The sequence below is a fragment of the Anoplophora glabripennis genome, unplaced genomic scaffold (assembly GCF_000390285.2).
Source record: "Anoplophora glabripennis isolate ALB-LARVAE unplaced genomic scaffold, Agla_2.0 scaffold278, whole genome shotgun sequence".
Taxonomy (NCBI): domain Eukaryota; kingdom Metazoa; phylum Arthropoda; class Insecta; order Coleoptera; family Cerambycidae; genus Anoplophora; species Anoplophora glabripennis.
The window spans coordinates 30,512-50,348 of NW_019416472.1; the positions used below are offsets into that span (position 1 = coordinate 30,512).

The 19,837-nt window shown below is 32.8% G+C and overlaps 1 protein-coding gene across 2 annotated transcripts; it reads left to right on the top strand.

Annotated features, from left to right (window-relative positions):
• Positions 1–611: 611 nt before the first annotated feature.
• On the top strand, positions 612–19,500 carry LOC108906603 (myrosinase 1). 2 transcript variants are annotated; one of them, XM_023454629.1, is made up of 9 exons: positions 612–669; positions 5,375–5,709; positions 6,711–6,742; positions 10,638–10,950; positions 13,368–13,462; positions 13,838–14,128; positions 14,361–14,498; positions 15,094–15,200; positions 19,290–19,500. In XM_023454629.1, exons 1-9 carry the CDS (start codon positions 620–622, stop codon positions 19,411–19,413), a joined length of 1,485 nt encoding a protein of 494 aa, XP_023310397.1. In that variant the 5' UTR covers positions 612–619; the 3' UTR covers positions 19,414–19,500. The 2 variants fall into 2 exon arrangements, with proteins under 2 accessions (XP_023310397.1, XP_018565423.1); XM_018709907.1 differs by lacking the exon at positions 5,375–5,709 and having other exon boundaries at positions 6,376–6,742.
• Positions 19,501–19,837: the final 337 nt, after the last annotated feature.

The following is a 19,837-nucleotide window of genomic DNA, read 5'->3' on the forward strand; positions in this document are numbered from 1 at the left end:
CGTTGAATGTGTTGAATCTCGTTTTGTAAGCGAAAGGAAGCAAACCAACTACTTCAAATGTATTCGACGACGTTCGAATGAAACGGTTCAAAATGTTAGAGCCCAAGTACCTTGGCCTACCTTGGAGTAAGTGAAGGACGCCACAGAGCGACATTGTTGGTGACCTTCACTGTAATAAAAAGTATGATAAAATTCCTTGAAGCACGGTAACATTTATGTAATATTAAATAAGACCTTTAAAATATATACTGATTATATATTAATTTTACTTGAACATTCCATGGCAACAGGTTACCATGGAAAGTTCAAGGATTTTACCATACTTTTGATTACAGTGATGTTTACTCATTGAACGAATCATCAAAGGTTTTTTGTTTTGGAATATATGTTGGATTTGTTTACCTTCATTTACTGATACAAAGACAAATAAAACGATAAGGAATTTTATTATTCTCAAACATACAGATACAATACGTATAAACGCATGAAAAAAAATTATAAAGAATATAAAAAAATATAAATTGCCTGTAAAGTTATAACAATAAACTTTACAGCGCAGTTACTTGTGCGTTATCTAAGTATATAAAAAAAAAATATTTTTTTTATTTCAGTATTAAGTATGCAATCCAAATTGATGATAATCCGGTGCCTAACCCTGTTTTTTAACTGGTAGGTGTACGTTTTATATTAATATTAATTATTTTGTTATAAGTAGGTTACTGTATATATAAAAATCGTTATTTTGTTTACTAGCCATATCATTAAACTGGATAAATGTTATTTATTGAATTATTAATCTATTTAAGTAGCTGACTCCAGATCACTTAGATATACCGCCGGCTTATCAAATGCAGTTTCGCTACGATTTAATTAAGTCGACCAGTTTATCAAATGAATCTTAATTACGATTTGATTAAATCTAGATTGGTTGCTAAGATATGAGACAATTGGTTGGCTATTGCTAAAGGATTTAGTTAAATCAATGTTCTTTGATAAATCGACCCTTGATACATTTCAATAGGCTATAAACTTGCCTAATAGTTGTGTTTAGGTTTGGACAACAAGATTGTTTAAATTCACAAAAAAATCATTTTAACGCATAACTGCAGCTATCAAAGCAATAAGAAAACTTTCAGATTTGTCGGCAGCTTCACATGTATAGTGTTAAGATTGATTTGCACATAGAGTAGCGTGCTCTCATTGTGTACCTGTGACGTCGTCCATTACGTGCCTAGAAACTTAAGAGCTCATTTAGTTACGGTCGATACAAGTAGAAAAAATTATTTTATGAAAGACATAAGAACGTTTATATAACTAAATTTAGCGCTAGTATTTAGACTACTAAAGATATTTAAAATAGTGAATTATTCTATATTCTATAACATTCGTACACTTTTCTTAGTCATTTTTTATTCCGTATACAGCTTGTTATTGTTATTTTAATGGTACAAAATACCAGGCAAAAAAATATGAATTTTAGAAGAAAATTTATTATTAAAATTTTATAATTTATTTCTGGGACACTCGGTATATATCATATTTATGACTTCTTTTAAACGCCGAATAGTGATTGATAGTTTATTGAAAAATGAACGCAAAAGCCACTATTTTTACAAGAATAAACTGAACACATTCAGGCGTATTATAATGAGACTGCTCTCGAGTTAGGCGAATTGTAAGGCAACCGCGCATTATTAATTTTCTAGTTTATAGCTTAATTTTCCACTTTATTTAAATAAAGTAAAAATTTAACATTAGCCGTGTTATTCCTAATGCTCGGAAGGGATAGCCTCATATGCAGGTGAGATCTTGTTAATAATGTTATCGCTGTCATCATTAGCCTATTTTATCTTGTTTTGTTTAATCTTGACATTATTTTTTATTGTTTTTCTTGGTGCTCTACTGTGACAGTCTGTTTATCGAGTGTTTTCTTTTCTTCAAGTGGTTTATTTTAGACGTACTCTTAACCAGAACCAAACTTTTCTCGAATGGTACCCTATTGCGAGGCTACTTCGCTTACATGAAATTATTTTTAATGCGCTTGCTTAGTAAAACTGATATAACTTTAATTTATTAATTATTGTAAAAGCCAATATTGTTCTATAAATTTAAAAATATAAATTCTATAATTCTTTTAGTTTGTCACTTACGGGTATGAAACTTCTTAACAGGCCCGGTCTGGCTCATTCGGGGGCCGTCGGGAAAAATCGAAATCAGGGCCTATTTGGTTTTGTCTGTTATTACGGTGCATATCGACTATCCCAAGGAAAACTGTCGTATCTCAAATTTGGTTATACTGAGATAATTGCATTTGAATAGTTGAGAAAATAATAATGTTCGTTATTTTTTTTATTACAAGAGCTAAATCGATCTTCTTTAACAAAGTTACTATTGTTTAGGTATTAATTAATTATTGATGATCTAAATAAAATAGTTTAGGTTAAGAAAAAAATGGATTTTGAATGAGTTACTACAGTTTTCGTGGACAAAAATTTTATTGAGAAACAATTTGCTACACCAATAAGGTACAGAAAAATTAAACATTTTCTATTTTTAGATAAAAAAATAATTGTTAATAATCAATAATGACATAAAAGGAAAATTTATTACGATTCAGAGTCAGAGTCATCTTCTTGGTCAATATTACTTTCTTCCTGGTGGTCAGTCTTACTAGCAGGCCGAAGGGAGTTGTAAAATCCATGATACATCGGTGGTATCAAATTAGCCTTACACAGACCCAAAAGACCGCTTAATTTTTTACCATCAATTGGCAGCAAACCTTGATACAATCTTGGAAATTGATATTCTTCGCGTTTGCGTGTGTTTTTTGTTTGTAAGTCTAGTTCTTTATGATTTTCTCCAAAATTATACACAAAAAATACTTTATTGGGAGACTTTGGATCGCAGTGGATTTCTCTGATTTTGCTGATTTTTACAGCCTCTCCAGTAATATCTTTTTTCCAGTTTTGTTTCTTTACCATTGGTTTAAAAGTTACAAAATCTTCTTGAGACATTTCTTTTACTTTGTACTGTGGGGCAGTAACTTTGGCCATTTTTATTAGACTAATCCACTGATCAGGAGTGTATATAGCAGAGTGACGTTTTTTTGCAACTTCAATCACAGCATGCATGCTGTCATTTTCATTCTGCGTGTGGCCAATTTCAAGAAAACGGTGTGTTATTTCCAAATCCAAAGTCATTGATGCATAAGCAAACATCGCAAAAACAAAACGATTACGGTTTTGACCACCGCAATTGTCGGAATAAAGAATAACCTTTCGTATGCCATTTTCTTTAACACTTTTTAAAAAGATCCATAAACAACTTCCAATTTCATCCGGTCCTCTCTTCGATATTTGCTCATGCCATACATAGCAATAGCCTTGATTGCTGCCTAAATCATAAATTGTAAAGTTGTATGTTGCGATTTTACTTTTATAATAAAAATCGCTGACTTCTGACTTGGGCGTTACTAACACCTTCTGCAAATCAAAGCATGCTGTTATTAGAGATTTATCATTTTTCGACAATTCTTTATCAATGTCTTTCAGATTTCGAACCGCGATTTTGTTTAAATTATGATTATTACAATCATCTTCCATTTTTTCTGTTCTCTTCTCGGGATCTGTATTCTTATAGGCACTACACACGGAACACTGATCTTATTTTGGCTTAAAGAAAGCTATATTAAATTTCGAATTAAGAGTATCCCTGTATTGTTTGAGTGTAGCTACTGCATCCCATTTTTGTTGTTTTGCATATTCTAAATACATTATGTGCATTCGTGAAATACTCAAACCTTCTTCCAAGTACATTCGTTTTGAGTTTTTTCGTTTATAATGAGAAGGCATAAGTGGAAAAAGTTGTATGTGCTCCATAATGTTTTTTATTAGAGCATCCGGGTTCTTATGCGGTCTAGTGTTGTGTTTTCCTCTTATGTCCCGTTCTACAGTACCACCTTCACCAATTTTTTGCAAAGCGGTGCTTACAACTGTTTCAGAAATTGCAAGCGTATTTAAGAACATCGTTTTGCAAATTTGTTTCTCATTATTGTCAATGACAAACTTATAATTGCGAGAGAAATTCCTTCTGGAATATTTATTATGTACAGTAACCTGCTTTCTTTTCTCGTTGTGTCACGCACCTTACAAGAAAATCCCACTGCCGAGTATGATCTCCAAGGTTCCAAAATTCGTCAAAAATGGCTTTTCTAGCTTCTTCATTTATTATTTTGTTGCATTTATACCTGCAAGTTTCTTTACAAGGTGATTTCATTACCTTTACAAAAATAAGTTTGGCTTTACGATTTTTATGTAATAAAAATTTCATTCAAATTTTAATTTTTAAATTGATTGTCTCACTTACGCAGCGTGCAACGCGCAAACGCGGCAGGCATGACAGAAGCTATTTACATGTTGTCATCTGGATCGAGCTTACAAGGCAAACTCTCCCATATATTTGCAGCTCAAATTAAAGCTTATTAGTTATTTCAAACACCATCTTTAAAATATTAAAAATATACTTTTAATATACTTACCCTTGCAGTACTTATTCCGTTTTTAAATAATTTTTTTAACAGAAAAAAACTCATTGGGATAGGTGACTTTGAATCGTCATTTCTTTGGCTCCAGTATAATCTACGAATATCTATTTGCAGTTCAAATTAAAGCTTATTTCAAACGCTAGGCCGCTATCTGTAGGAATATAAGTATACAGTGTAGGAAAGTACCGATGGTCTATCAGAAGTTACGTGAGAGCGTTAAAGTAAGCCATAGAAATCCATGTGATAGACAAGGATGGCTATAATGAAGGCGTATAACCCTAAAGATCTAAGTAATACTAGATGTTAAAAAAATAGTTAAGAGACATTATCATTTATGTCTCTGTTCATAATAATTATAGTTAATAAAATGCAATAAAATTAATTTAGTAACAATTTATATAATTTTTTACATTATAATAATAATTATTTTTTTTTTATTTTGTGTAAATATACTATTAACTGTTATTGACAAGTACTTAAGTAATTAATTAATGTGGGAATATTTGCATCAGCATTTATAAAATACATTTTTTTCAGAAGTTCAGGTTTTTATTACCTACCTTTCAAATTTTACCTTGCATAACTTACGACTTTTAGGCACGCCGAGCCGCTTTTCTACACGTCAATCTGTTCTTTTCTGTTTTTTTTTTAAGACTACAATAATCGTCTTTGTCTTATTATTAGATGAGATTGAATTAGTCTTGATTCAGATTTCACAATGTTCAGATCGGATATCTTCTCTAACAACAGTTAGCTTCCAACGAAATTGTGATAGTAATTTTCTTCTTGTGTAGAATTAATTATATTCGTATTTGATCAATTTTATCTCAGGGTCCTATGTCAGGAGATTAGTAACCTGCCATTTCCAAACTCGTTCTTATTTGGAGCAGCCTCATCAGCTTACCAGATCGAAGGAGCATGGAATGAATCTGGTAAAGGTCCAAGTAGATGGGACTATTTGGTACATAACAGACCAGTCGTAAATGATGGAAGTACTGGCGATGTAGCAGCTGACTCTTACCATAGATATAAAGATGACATTGCCGCTCTAAAAGAACTTGGAGTGAGCTTTTATAGATTTTCAATAAATTGGCCCAGGATTCTTCCCACTGGATTTATAAACAAAATTAATCCAGCTGGCGTTGAATATTATAACAATCTTATAGATGGACNCTACAGTGTAGGAAAGTACCGATGGTCTATCAGAAGTTACGTGAGAGCGTTAAAGTAAGCCATAGAAATCCATGTGATAGACAAGGATGGCTATAATGAAGGCGTATAACCCTAAAGATCTAAGTAATACTAGATGTTAAAAAAATAGTTAAGAGACATTATCATTTATGTCTCTGTTCATAATAATTATAGTTAATAAAATGCAATAAAATTAATTTAGTAACAATTTATATAATTTTTTACATTATAATTATTGTTTTTTTTTATTTTGTGTAAATATTCTATTAAATGTTATTGACAACTACTTAAGTAATTAATTAATGTGGGAATATTTGCATCAGCATTTATAAAATACATTTTTTTCAGAAGTTCAGGTTTTTATTACCTACCTTCCAAATTTTACCTTGCATAACTTACGACTTTTAGGCACGCCGAGCCGCTTTTCTACACGTCAATCTGTTCTTTTCTGTTTTTTTTTTAAGACTACAATAATCGTCTTTGTCTTATTGTTAGATGAGATTGAATTAGTCTTGATTCAGATTTCACAATGTTCAGATTGGGTATCTCCTCTGACAAGAGTTAGCTTCCAACGAAATTGTGATAATAATTTTCTTCTTGTCTAGAATTAATTATATTCGTATTTGATCAATTTTTCTCAGGGTCCTATGTCAGGAGATTAGTAATCTGCCATTTCCAAACTCGTTCTTATTTGGAGCAGCCTCATCAGCTTACCAGATCGAAGGAGCATGGAATGAATCTGGTAAAGGTCCAAGTAGATGGGACTATTTGGTACATAACACACCAGTCGTAAATGATGGAAGTACTGGCGATGTAGCAGCTGACTCTTACCATAGATATAAAGATGACATTGCCGCTCTAAAAGAACTTGGAGTGAGCTTTTATAGATTTTCAATAAATTGGCCCAGGATTCTTCCCACTGGATTTATAAACGAAATTAATCCAGCTGGCGTTGAATATTATAACAATCTTATAGATGGACTGCTAGCTGAAGGAATAGAACCATGGGTAAATAAAAATTTGTCACTTTTAGTTGAAGTCTAAGTCAACAGAAAAAATAGTGCATAATACAATATTAACAAGTTAATTGATCCAGACAATTTGGTTTTTACTTTGAGAAGATAAAGAAAAATACTACAAAACAATCTGCATAAAATTATTTTTGGAATAAAAATAAAAAAATGTCTCAAATAAACAAAAAACATCAAACAATAATTGAGAAAGTAATGTAGTCTATAAATTATTATAATGATTATTATATGTAGTGAGCGGCTAAATTATGAAATTAATTCAATAATACAGTTTTCTTTTTAAGAAACGCTAAGCACGTCGATTTTGTTTATGACTGACAATGTCATCGATTTTTTTTAATTACCACTGATTTATTGAATTTGCTGGCCACAAAGGGAGCATAAGACCCAAAAAATCTAGAAATGTATAATATTATAAGTAATCAAAACTCAACAGATTCAAAATCTTTTAACCAAGTAAAATTCTCTGAAGGTAACGAGGTTTAAACAGAGAATTTTTCACGAAATTAATAAAATTAAATAAAATCAGGAACTGCAGTTAACAAATAACAAGAAGTTCAGTAGCTTATAAGTTATATTTTTACCTAAATAAATGAATTAGAATTAGAAATTTTATATGCAATTGCTGATAACACATACAGAAATTATTTTTTGGTTCTTATATCAAGTTAATTTTTTATTAATGAAATCTTGCAATTGTTCCGTCTCCAATATTAATACTGTAACATTATTAGTTTGGAATTAATTATTAAATAAATTGTCTAATTTATTTTTGCCTATAGGTTATATTACTTTTTACCAAAGAGATACATTTGCCAATTAGTGTTAGTGTAAAAAATATTTTCGACGGCCATTAATTTTTATCGTTATAAATGGCTTTACCTATATACAGGGTGTGGCGTGTAAAATCTATAAAAATTAAACTACAGCTTCCTAACGATATTTGCAATAGAAAAGTTTTATACGAAAAAGTTCTATTTTTGTTTTTTTTTTTTTCGTAAATGTTTAATTACGGATCAAAATATTTTCTCTGGCACGGTCCTGTCCGTGTGCTGTACGATGAGTTACAAGCTGTAGACCAGCCGCGTACACAAATCGTCGTTGAACAATAGAAAGATACTTCTCAATTTTTGGGAAATTTTTTAATGCAAACGTACAAACTAAGAAAAATAGATATTTAAAAAAACTGATATTTTCTTATTATAATAATTCATAGTAATTAATATCTTAAATGCATTGTTGTTACTGCAACAGTTCGCAAACAAAACCACATCCGTAAGCATCTGCAGTTCCCAACTGCGTGCACTAAACAAACTCCATTAAAATATGGAACAAAATGAAATAAAACTTACCATTTTTAGAGAAAATGTTGTAATTGATCCCCAATAGCGCGGATACAGGCATGGCACCGACGCACCCAATTTTGGCGAATATTTTCCCAAATTCCAGGTATTCCCCTAATTGTGTCAGCAGCTTCAAGTATACGGTTTCGCAATTCTTCAACCGTAGCAATTGGAGTATTGTAAACCAATGACTTCAAGTGACTCCAAAGATAAAAGCCCATTGGATTTAAATCGGGTGACCGAGGTGGCCACGGCACAGGACTAAAGCGTCCAATTCATCGCTGAGGAAACATTTCATTCAAAAGTGTCGTTACTTCTCGAGTACAGTGTGCCACATCGTCCAATAATTCAGGCAACCGGTCCTCCAAAAAGTCAGCATATTATGTTGGTCCATTTAGTCGTCCTTCAAAGAAATAGAGAGCCACAAGTACATCGCCTATTATGCCAGCCCAAACATTTACCGAGAACCGATGTTGAAAATGAGTTTCCCTAATCGCATGAAGATTCTCAGTGGACCATATGTGCATATTATGGAAATTCACTTCATCACGGGTAAATGACGCCTCATCTGTTACACAAACATAAGCAAGAAAGTCTACTTCATCGTAAAAACCATCTACAAAATCGCATTCATTGATCACAATCCAGGGTAAAATCTGTTGAACTAACTGGTTGCAAATGATAGGGGTGCAACAGCTGGCGCCTTAAGATGCGATGTACGGTACGAGATAAGATTCATACTTGCTGTACGAATCGTCGAGTACTAATTGTGGGGTTTTCGTCAAGATTTTCCAACATTGCATCTTCAACATTAAGGTTCACTTGCTGAGCACGTCCTTCTCTTCGAGAAATAACACTTCCCGTATCTCGCAGCCGCTGAACGCACTGTAGGATTGTATTTGCACATGGGGGGTGACGTTGTGGCCATCGTTCTCGCTACAACCTAGTCGCCTCGAGCGCATTTTCTCCGGCTGCACCATACACTAACACCATATCGACACGTTCGGAAATAGTAAATGCATTCTTTGCTCGGTTCACTGTAAAACTAGTTTGTGCACAAACTAAAAAAATTAAGCAAAGTAAGAAATAAGAAATTCGTTTTTAATGTAATCAGCACGCTATTCTTATTTTTTACTGCTTTATAAAAATTACACCGTCACTATCGTGGAATTACAAAATAAAAGTTTTTGTCTGGAATCTTTCAGTTTTTAACACTGATGGGTTAATGGACGATGCTTAATATTTAAGAATTAAGTGAATAATAAATTCAATACAAATACAAAATCAGTTGACTGCTCAAATTTTTTGACTATGCAACCTAACCTTCTTTTAGTATTTCTACTATTAGATTATACCGACTTACATTATAAGGTTGCACCTCGGGTCGCATAAAAACATTTCCAAAGTTTTTAATAAATAACACAGAGTCGGCCTTCATTTTCGTTGAATAAATGATCTTCAATTAAAAAAAAAAAAACACGAAGATAGAACTTTTTCGTATAAGACTTTTCTATTACAAAATATCATCACGAAGCTGTAGTTTAATTTTTATAGATTATACACGCCACACCCTGTAGAAAGCGGCGAAGAAATAAAATTTGAAAGCGTATTTAACTCATTAAAAGTAACAACTTTTTTCTATAATAAAACTTCAGCATTTTGTAATATTAAAATGACGTTAACGAGTAGCTTATGGATCAAAGCCTTCAGAGCCTTCATAAATGATTACAATCCACGTGACAAGTAATTTTGTTTCCTTCATGCTGGCAATTAAATTAAAACAATAAGATCAGGATTATAGTAAAACAAAACATTTTGTTTCACTGACTGTGATTGATGTAATTTTTCACGAGACTCTAGTCAACCAATCAGTGGTCGCATTATCTCGAGCGTAGACGTAACGATTTACCATTGCTCATTGTAAACGATTCATTAATATTGGTGGCGCCAATATTTCGGGAATTTTCGTTATCAGTACCAGCCCTGCAACGTTGGTCGCCTAAGCTCAGCGGTCACGTGGCTTGCAAACATTTAGGAAGGCTCTGTATTTATGCTTGCCTAAATATTTTTTGTGTTTCCATTTATTTATTATTAACTCAACTAATAAGGGTGTTGCTCTTCGTTTAAGAGACAATTTACAAAAAAGTTGTATTATTTAAAACGTTTTCGAAAGAAATGTTTGACAAAAGTTTCTGCCTTTGATGACTTAAATGAGCTGTTAAAAGTTCGGCATTTATTTCTTCACAAAACTTGTGACGTCAATGCAGTACACACTCCCAACATTTTGTTTTACCTCTTCATGTTCAGACCTTGGATTTACACCCCATTTTTTCTAAATTTATCCAGAGAGTAAAACCTCTGCGAAATGTTGGGGGAAAAAATCGTTCAAAGAGTTTGCTTCACATTGTAGGAAAATTTGATGACGAACTACAATAATTTCGTGTCACACCCAGTCATTTCCTAAAACAACTCATCACAAAAGAGGCATCTCCTATAAATAGTACACTTATATCTCATTTTCGTTTGTAGGTAACGATCTATCACTGGGAGATACCATTACCATTACATTATTTAGGAGACTGGAACAATGACAAAATTGTGCAATACTTCACGGACTATGCAAATTTACTGTTTCAACTTTTTGGTGACAGAGTAAAAACATGGCTAACTATTAATGAACCGTTCTCATTTTGTGTCCTTTTTGTTAATGTAGAAGTATTGTCAGCTGGACAGGAGGGTGTACCGACTGGTACAACGGAATACCAATGCGCTCATAATGTCTTAAGGGCCCATGCAAGTGTATATCGACTGTATCAGTTCAAATATAAGGCAATTCAGAAAGGTGAGTTAAATGATGGTGTTCCAAAAGAAACGCATATGATGAAAAAAATTTTATTAAATTAAATATGAAATAAGATATCAGACAGATGTCCCCCGCGACTGATTTGGCATACTCGACTTCTTTTAAGAAAATTCTAAATCACGTTTAACTCTCCGAATTTGTCTTTAATTCAGGAATGATTTTCATTTCGGCAGAATAAACGTATAAGACCGCATGGTCTTAGTGTCCAAGTAACTTCAGTGTTATCTGAGATGGGACATCCATTAAATTTCTGGCGTAACAACTCCATAGTTTTATGTGCCCTATGGCAGGTGGCACCATCCTCATGTCATCCAAATCCATGCCATCCAAATGAAGCCACAAAACGTTCAATAGCATCTCCAGATATCGTTCTCCATTGACAGTCACTGTCGTTCTTGAACGACCCGAGGAGATTGTCTCTGCCCCAAATTTGACAGTTTTGCTCGTCGCTAAAGATGATTTTCTTAGCAAAATCACCGCCCACTTGTTGATTCTCCAGCATCCCATCAACGAATGTCGGGCGCATTAAATGATCGTCTGGTTTTAATTCCTGGGTTAGCTGAACCTTGAATGAATGCAGATGCAGATCTTTCATTAAAATCCACTGCATTGTGCCTTTTGAAATGTTTAATAATTGCAATGACCGAAGGCGCACTGAGGTTACAGGGATTTCCTCAAACTATCTCTCACCGTAGCAATATTTTCGGCTTAACGACCAGTGTGAGACCGGTCTGTTTTTTTATTGTCTGCTACCGAACCTGTTAAAATTTGGCAACTAATCTTTCCACTGTTGTTTCATTAGGGGTGGTTCTTTTACCACATAATTTGCGCACAGTTTCAGCAACACACTCTCCGTACTTATAATGAATTTTCACAATCTTCATTCGCTCATCCGTCGTATAGCGCTGCATTTTGTCTAACCGCAATGCGTTTACTAGAACATGTGATCCTACACAACACTGCCAACTCTTGGGAATGAAAATGGAGCAAAATTCAAATCCTGCATTACTTTTGGGACACTATACCGGGTGGGGCATTTATGTTGAGACAAAATAATATCTTGGTTGTACTCGATTAGGTATTTCGAAAAACGTTTTAGACAAAAATTGTCGGGCACCCAGGGGGCAATTGAATGGTCCATATTACGACTTCCGGATCAGACCGGAAGTGGTGCTTTTAGACCGGAAGTTGATTTTTTAAAATTGAAACACCTATTTTTTTACCACGGATTTCGATTGAAAAACGAAAAAAAGAACATTTCGTTCATATTATTTTTTCGATCTAACCCATATTTTGGCCATAAAATTTCTATATTCTATATTCTAATTTTTACATAATGCTACTCATAAACATTTTCAGAAACCTGAAGAAATTCTTAATTCCACCAAAAACAAGCATCCCAAAAGGAATAAAAAACTACTACGTCCACGTCGTTATTCCTTGGTAGTGCTAAATGTAGTTAATAATTACTTCCAAGAGATTTTGTTTCTCTAAAGCTTCGCTCAACGTCGTAAAATGTAGCTCGAAATGGAATTGAAAACCCGGGATGCAAACGAGCATATTCGGCGCGCGCTGCATTTACATTATTGTTATTCTTGTAAAATAAACGGATTACTTCAAATTTTTCGTTCTCACTAAACATTATTTCTTTGTTAAAATAGTTTGTTATAGGAAATATATTAATGATGATAAATAAACTTCTGTCAAAGCCATTTGTTTGTTCCGCGTGCCTCGTCCATAGCCACTACGATCCGTCAGAGATAAATGTCCCTCCTGTTTTTTCAAAAATAGTTTTAAACTGAAATATGTCGAAAAGTCCTGAATCAAACAGTAACAATATATATTTTTGAAAAGAGAAAAATTTAACGAAGCTAATTATGCACTAATATGTAGGTGTTACATTAAAAAAAAATCTTTAATATAGTAACTTCCATTATTCAATTGTTTTTTCCAATACTGTATTATAAAAATTTATAAAAAAGCTAAAACTTTTGTAATAAATACTTTTTTGTAATTTCAATTATAAACTCACAATAAGCTGACAGATTACAGTGACTAACCCTGTACAAATACTTATTTGAATTTCTTCAGCTGTATAGAAAAAATAAATCGAAAATTATAAATTTGACACTCTGTATCTTGGTTGTTATTAACTTTCCTACTAGGACAAATTCGACTAAGCAGCATAATTTTTGCCTTGCTCTATGTAGCATTATTTATGAACTACCCTCATACTTTTGTAACTTTTTTCGAATTATTGTTATATGCTCATTGTATTATGTTACTTGTATATTTAGAAAAAGGTAGAACAAATTATATCGACATTTGTTGCAATTAATAAATTTTCAACATTAATTTTTGGATTTAGCAGCGTATGAAACCATTATCTTTTGTAGGTAGAGTTAGTATTGTCATAAGCTCAGAGTTTTCGCTGCCGGCAAGTGATTCTGCTGAAGACATAGCAGCAGCTGAGAGAAAAAGGAAGTTTGACGTAAGTTTGCCGATTTTTTTCTTTAAAATATTTTGGCTAATAATAAAAGTACAACGTGCACTGATGATATTATATTGATGCCCTTGTTTGTCTCCTTAAATGACGGTGTTGATTTGGTCGTCTTCATGTCACATCCGACGATTTATTTTAAATGTTATAATTACGAAGGTTTTGTGTATTTTACCGTTGTTTTTTTTTCGAAAAAAAAAAACATTTAAAAAATAATAACAGTAGTTTTAAATAAGTAGTTAGTTTTAAAAGATATGCTCTATAAACAAATAGAACTCATATTCCAATGAAAAAGACAGTGAAAGGAAAAAAAGATTTATAGAAAAAATGACATTTTACTACGTGTTATACTTTTTATGCTTTTAGTTGGGATGGTATCTTCACCCTTTGGTGTATGGTGATTACCCTCAGACCATGATTGATAATATTGGAAACTATAGTGTTGTTCAGGGATTCCCAGTTTCTCGCTTACCAAAGTTCACAATTTTAGAAAAGTTAGCAATCAAAGGCGCCTATGATTTTATAGCGATAAACCATTATACCAGTGCGCTAACCACACCTGGTACTAGCTCTGAAGAACCTGTCCCTAGCTTCAATAACGACGATGGTGTGATCACCTATCAAAATCCTTCATGGGAAGGATCAGATTTTCTAAAGGTAATAGTTCTTCTGGTATTTCCTCTATAGCACTTGTTATATAATACTAGTACTGATGCTGTAGTTACTAGTCTATACTGAATAGAATCGGATTTACTTACAATATCTGATTTTGAAGTTATCTTTTGAACACACCTGAAATGAAAATAATTGTTAATCATTTGAACTTACAGCTATTATTTTTAAGTTTGCTACATAAATTTTCACTACGGCCTTATTTGATATTTTGTAGATTTTTCCAGAAGGATTTAGAGAGCTATTGGTGTACATAAAAAAGAATTATCGGAATCCTGAGATAGCTATAACCGAACAAGGATTTGCAGATTATCCAAACATTATAAACGATACAGCAAGGATTAATTATTATCAGGTAGGCATTAACAAAAATCTAGTACAAGCAAACTTATTCAAAATAACTATGCCACAGTGTGGCACAGGTAGAAAATCTCAATCCATCGTCAAGGACTATTGTCATTTTAATATTATATTTAGATGCCATTAATAAAATAACTACTGGAAGATTACTGCTACCAAGGACGGTTTAATGAGTTTATTAATTAACCTTTATCATTAGTGATCATCTGATATAATAGCTCAGTCTCCAACAGTACAATTAGTGTCTTTGGATAGTAGAATTGAAATTACATCACCATAAAATTAAAGGAAGCAACAATATAGTTAGTACTATTATCTATGTGTTACTGATTCATATTCGATGAACATTATAGGAGTAACCTCGGCTCAATAATAAGAACATCTAGCACCATTTAAACTAATAACGAACCTTTTTTTAGCTACCAAGACTGTGAAAACAGTATCAAAGTTCAGAATTTTCATAACCTTGGAAAATTACACAAAAATCATACGTAATCATATCCTCATATACTAGTACATATCATCTCTCCCACGTAAACCATAAAAATATTTGACCCATAACAATTTATTTATGACACATGATGTTGTAGTTGTATCTAACTCAAGCACTGAAAGCCATTTACGAAGATGGAGTGAGACTTACTGCTTACACCGCTTGGAGTTTACTGGATAGTTTCGAATGGAACAATGGATATTTGTAAGTGTCATTTACACTCAATACTTATCCCCACTGAAAGTCCAGTTTGCAATAAAAAAAAGTGGACAAAATTTTTACTTGTTACTTTGGTACAAATTGGGCTACAATTATGTAAGGCAAATATATAACCAAAATCTAGGAAGAACTAAATTATAATTAAGAGGGGTCAATTGTTGTTCTAAATGAATCCGGAAACCGAATCTGGAACCCAACTTTGAAAGTACACGACACATCATTGTGACCGATTCATTTAGACGAAATAAGCAAAACTTTTTTCTTAAAACGTTCCTAACTGTCTTTTCGGACTTACCGAAAACAGAACGAAGATCTTAATGCTTGTTCTTAATAATAAAATCTTAATATTAGTTCTATGAGCAATACGCATTTGGTAGTGACTGCCGATTACCCGGTTCCGGTAAGTGTGAAAAGGCACTAAGGGTTCTAGAATCCTTCAAGAATTGGACTCGCTTTGATCAGTTACCTAAGAACCACTGAAGGTATAAAAATACAAACTTGGTACAATTCTTTCATAATAGCTACATCTATAAGTGTATATACAGGGTGTAGCGTGTATAATCTATAAAAATTAAACTACAGCTTCCTAACGATATTAGTAACAAGTCTTATACGAAAAAGTTATATTTTTATGTTTTTTTTTTGTCGTAAATTAAAGTTCAATTATAGATCAAAATATTTTCTCTGGAACAGTCCTATCCAAGTGCTGTACGATGAGTTACGTGCTGTAGACCAGCCGCGTAAACAAATCGTAGTTAAAAGATAGAAAGAAATTTTTGGATAATTTTTCAATGCAAAAGTACAAACTAAGAAAAATAGATATTTAAAAAAAACTGATATTTTCTTATTATAATAATGAATAGTAATTACTATCTTAAATGCATTGTTGTTATTGCAAGAGTTCGCAAACAAAACCACATCCGTAAGCATCTGTAGTTGCTAACTGCGTGCACTAAACAAACTCCATTAAAATATGGAACAAAATGAAATAAAACTTACCATTTCTAGAGAAAATGTTGAAATTAATCCCCATTAGCGCTGATACAGGCATGACACCGACGCACCCAATTTTGGCGAATATTTTTCCAAATTTCAGGCATTCCCCTAATAATTGTGTAAGCAGCTTCAAGTATACGGTTTCGCAATTCTTTCACCGTAGTAACTGGAGTACTATAAACCAATGACTTCAAGTGACTCCAAAGTCCAGTAGAGATAGATCGGCTGACCGAGGTGGCCATGGCACTGGACCAAAGCGTCCAACCCATCGATAAGGAAACATTTCATTCAAGTGTCGTTACTTCTCGAGTACAGTGTGGAGGAGCCCGATCTTGAAGGTAAAACATGCGTGCCCGAACTTGTAATGCCACATCGTCCAATAATTCAGGCAACCGGTTCTCCAAAAAGTTAGCATATATTGGTCCATTTAGTCGTCCTTCAAAGAAATAGGGACCCACAAGTACATCGCCTATTATGCCAGCCCAAACATTTACCGATGTTGAAAATGAGTTTCCCTAATCGCGTGAGGATTTCATCGGACCATATGTGCATATTTATGGAAATTCTCTTCATCACGGGTAAATGTCGCCTCATCTGTTACACAAACATAAGCAGGAAAGTCTACTTGATTAGCACATTGCCGTAAAAACCATCTGCAAAAACGCATTCGTTGATCACAATCCGGGGGTAAAATCTGTTGAACTGGTTGCAGATGATAGGGGTGCAACAGATGGCGCCTTAAGATGCGATGTACGGTACGAGATGAGGTTCCTACTTGATGTGCGAGTCGTAGAGTACTAATTGTGGGGTATTCGTCAAGATTTTTCAACACTGCATCTTCAACACTAAGGTTCACTTGCTGACCACGTCCTTTTCCTCGAGGAATAACACTTCCCGTATCTCGCAACCCCTGAACGCACTGTAGGATTGTATTTGCACATAGTAGGTGACGTTGTGGCCATCATTCCCGGTACAACCTAGTTACCGTGAACGCATTTTCTTCGGCTGCACCATATCGACATTTTCGGAAATAGTAAATGCATTGTTTTCTCGGTTCATTGTAAAACTAGTTTGTGCACAAACTAAAAAATTAAGCAAAGTAAGAAGTAAGAATCTCGTTTTTAATGGAATCCGCACGCTATTCTTCTTTTTTACTTCTCTATAAAAATTACACTGTCACTATCGTGAAATTACAAAATAAAAACTTTTGCCTGGAATCTTTAACTTTTTAACACTGATGGGTCGATGGATGATGCTTAATATTTAATAATTAAGTGAATAATGAATTCAATACAAATACAAAATCAGTTGACTGCACAAATTTTTTGACAATGTAACCTAAACCTCTTTTAGTACTACTAGTATTAGATTATACCGACTTAAATTATAAGGTTGCGTCTCGCGTCGCATAAAAACATTTCCAAAGTTTTTAATAAATAACACAGGGTCGGCCTTCATTTTCGTTGAATAAATGAACTTCAATTTACAAAAAAAATGCGAAGGTAGAACTTTTTCGTATACGAGTTTTCTATTACAAATATCATCAGGAAGCTGTAGTTTAATTTTTATAGATTATACACGCCACACCATAATGTTCCCTTCTCACTAACAATAACTCAATTACTATAAAAATAAATTAATTTAAAAGTTAGAGAAAAATTAGACAACAAGGTCCAAAAATTTGTGACGCATATAGTATACTCATAATTTGACCATTTTTATTCTAAAAAAATTTGAAAAGTCACTGGAAAATAATTGTTCAAACGCTATTTTTAACAAATATACAAACTTTCAATTTAATAAAAAGAAATATATTTTTATAAATCAATCATTTTAAAGAAATACTAATTTTTACTCAATTGACTGTTACCATTTTAACAGGTTTTTTTCTTAAATTTGAAGAACTGTCAGGTTTAACATAATTTTTTCGTTACGATAATAACTTTTTTGCGAAATATTTCAAAGTTTTCGTAGAACAAAACTAATAAGACAAGTACGAGGAAACTTTTAACTTTAATTAATCACAAAAGAAAAGCCAAAAAAATATTTAAATTTTTAAGGGAAACCTTTGTATTCTGCTTGTTTAAATTCTGATATGTCTATTGCCACAGTAGTGCAATTTTCAACATGATCTGAATATTTTTAATTACACTTAAACATTAACGTACATATTATAGTAAGTTTACTGGCTAAATTTTTAATGGCTCTTGAGTACCTAATTTACAGTGGCGGTCCGTGCAGGGGGGATTAGCCTTATGAAATATTAAAAGGACATTAAAAGATAAATATGTGCAGTCAATTTCACTCGAATTGCAAAATTCGTTTGAAAAACTCTGAAAACATGTGGGCTCCTCGTAGCACGCCTCTATATCTGTAAAATGTTTACAGCGGTGGTCATGGTTACTGTCGCACAGAAGTGGAAGGCGCAGTGAAAGTAGCATACGTTTATTATGCAGTTTGGGCTTTATTTTGTCCGACCGTAACCAAATAATTTGTGGCTCTTCATCGCTTTTTTTCATATTAAACGTAATTTGTTCAGATGTGGTGTAGAATTTTGTTATATATTGTTTCTGGTCTGTTTTTTAAAAGATTGTTAAAGATTAAATTGATTGTAAAGACAGACTAACAGCAGTTGCAATGCTATCTATTGAAAAATCAATGGTGCGAGAAATGCTAAACTAATGAAAAAGTAATTGAAAAGTTTATTTCATACAAAAACAGAAGAATGCACTTTCACTATACAAAATAATCTTGAGCACATTTTCCCTACATTTCAATAGTACTCAAAATAAAACTATCCAATTATATTTGATTTTTTTTCAACACTTTCCTTAAATTTTTCCGCTCTCCCTGGTATGGTACTCAAGAGCAGCCACTGCTAATTTATCGAATACTGTGTCTCACAGGTAATATATGAAGGATTGTGGCGCTTAAATATCGTTTTTGGAAAAAACCTTACCATTTTTTTAGTTTCTCTGACAAGAGAATCAGAATCAGTCTTGAAAGTTTGTCGCAAAATTGTTGTTATATATTGTATATGTCATTAGAATAATTTAAATCAACTTTTTTCCTTTACAGAGTTACATTAGGGCTCTATGATGTCGACTTCGAAAGTGAAAACAAAACAAGAACTCCCAAGGAATCAGCAAAATATTACAAAAATGTCATAGCAACAAAATGTTTAATTGATACTTGTGTATAAATGGAAATAGTCCTTCTTTGGTATCTTTCAGTTTTTTAAATGTTATCACCAAAAGTATGTAGAATAAAATATATGAGCAGAGAGTAACTTTTTGTTTTGCTATATTGTGAATATTAAAAAAAAATCTGGTTACTAATTGTACCTGCATATTCTTATTTCCCTAAAAATCGCAGATTAGATACATATTACCACACAACGTTATTAACTGATGGGTTGGAAAAGTCCCGATGTTTCCAAGATATTTTTTTTATTTGCCAAATTTTGCACTAAAAGTAGTTTCTTTGTATAGGAGAAACAGTTATTAGTTATTTGTCTAACATGACTATAAAAAAACAGGCCCCAATATTGTAAAGAAACGCTGAATCAGGTCACTGAAAAATTTCATGAATTATTATAAACAGTTAAATGAGATGATTAAACTATT

What these genes read in the sequence shown, in the direction of transcription:
- LOC108906603 (XM_023454629.1), top strand. Translation starts at nt 620, where the DNA reads ATGCAATCCAAATTGATGATAATCCGGTGCCTAACCCTGTTTTTTAAC. An exon ending in ATATAAGGCAATTCAGAAAG is followed by an intron (nt 10,951 to 13,367) that starts GTGAGTTAAATG and finishes TATCTTTTGTAG; the next exon opens with GTAGAGTTAGTATTGTCATA. An exon ending in AAGGATCAGATTTTCTAAAG is followed by an intron (nt 14,129 to 14,360) that starts GTAATAGTTCTT and finishes GATATTTTGTAG; the next exon opens with ATTTTTCCAGAAGGATTTAG.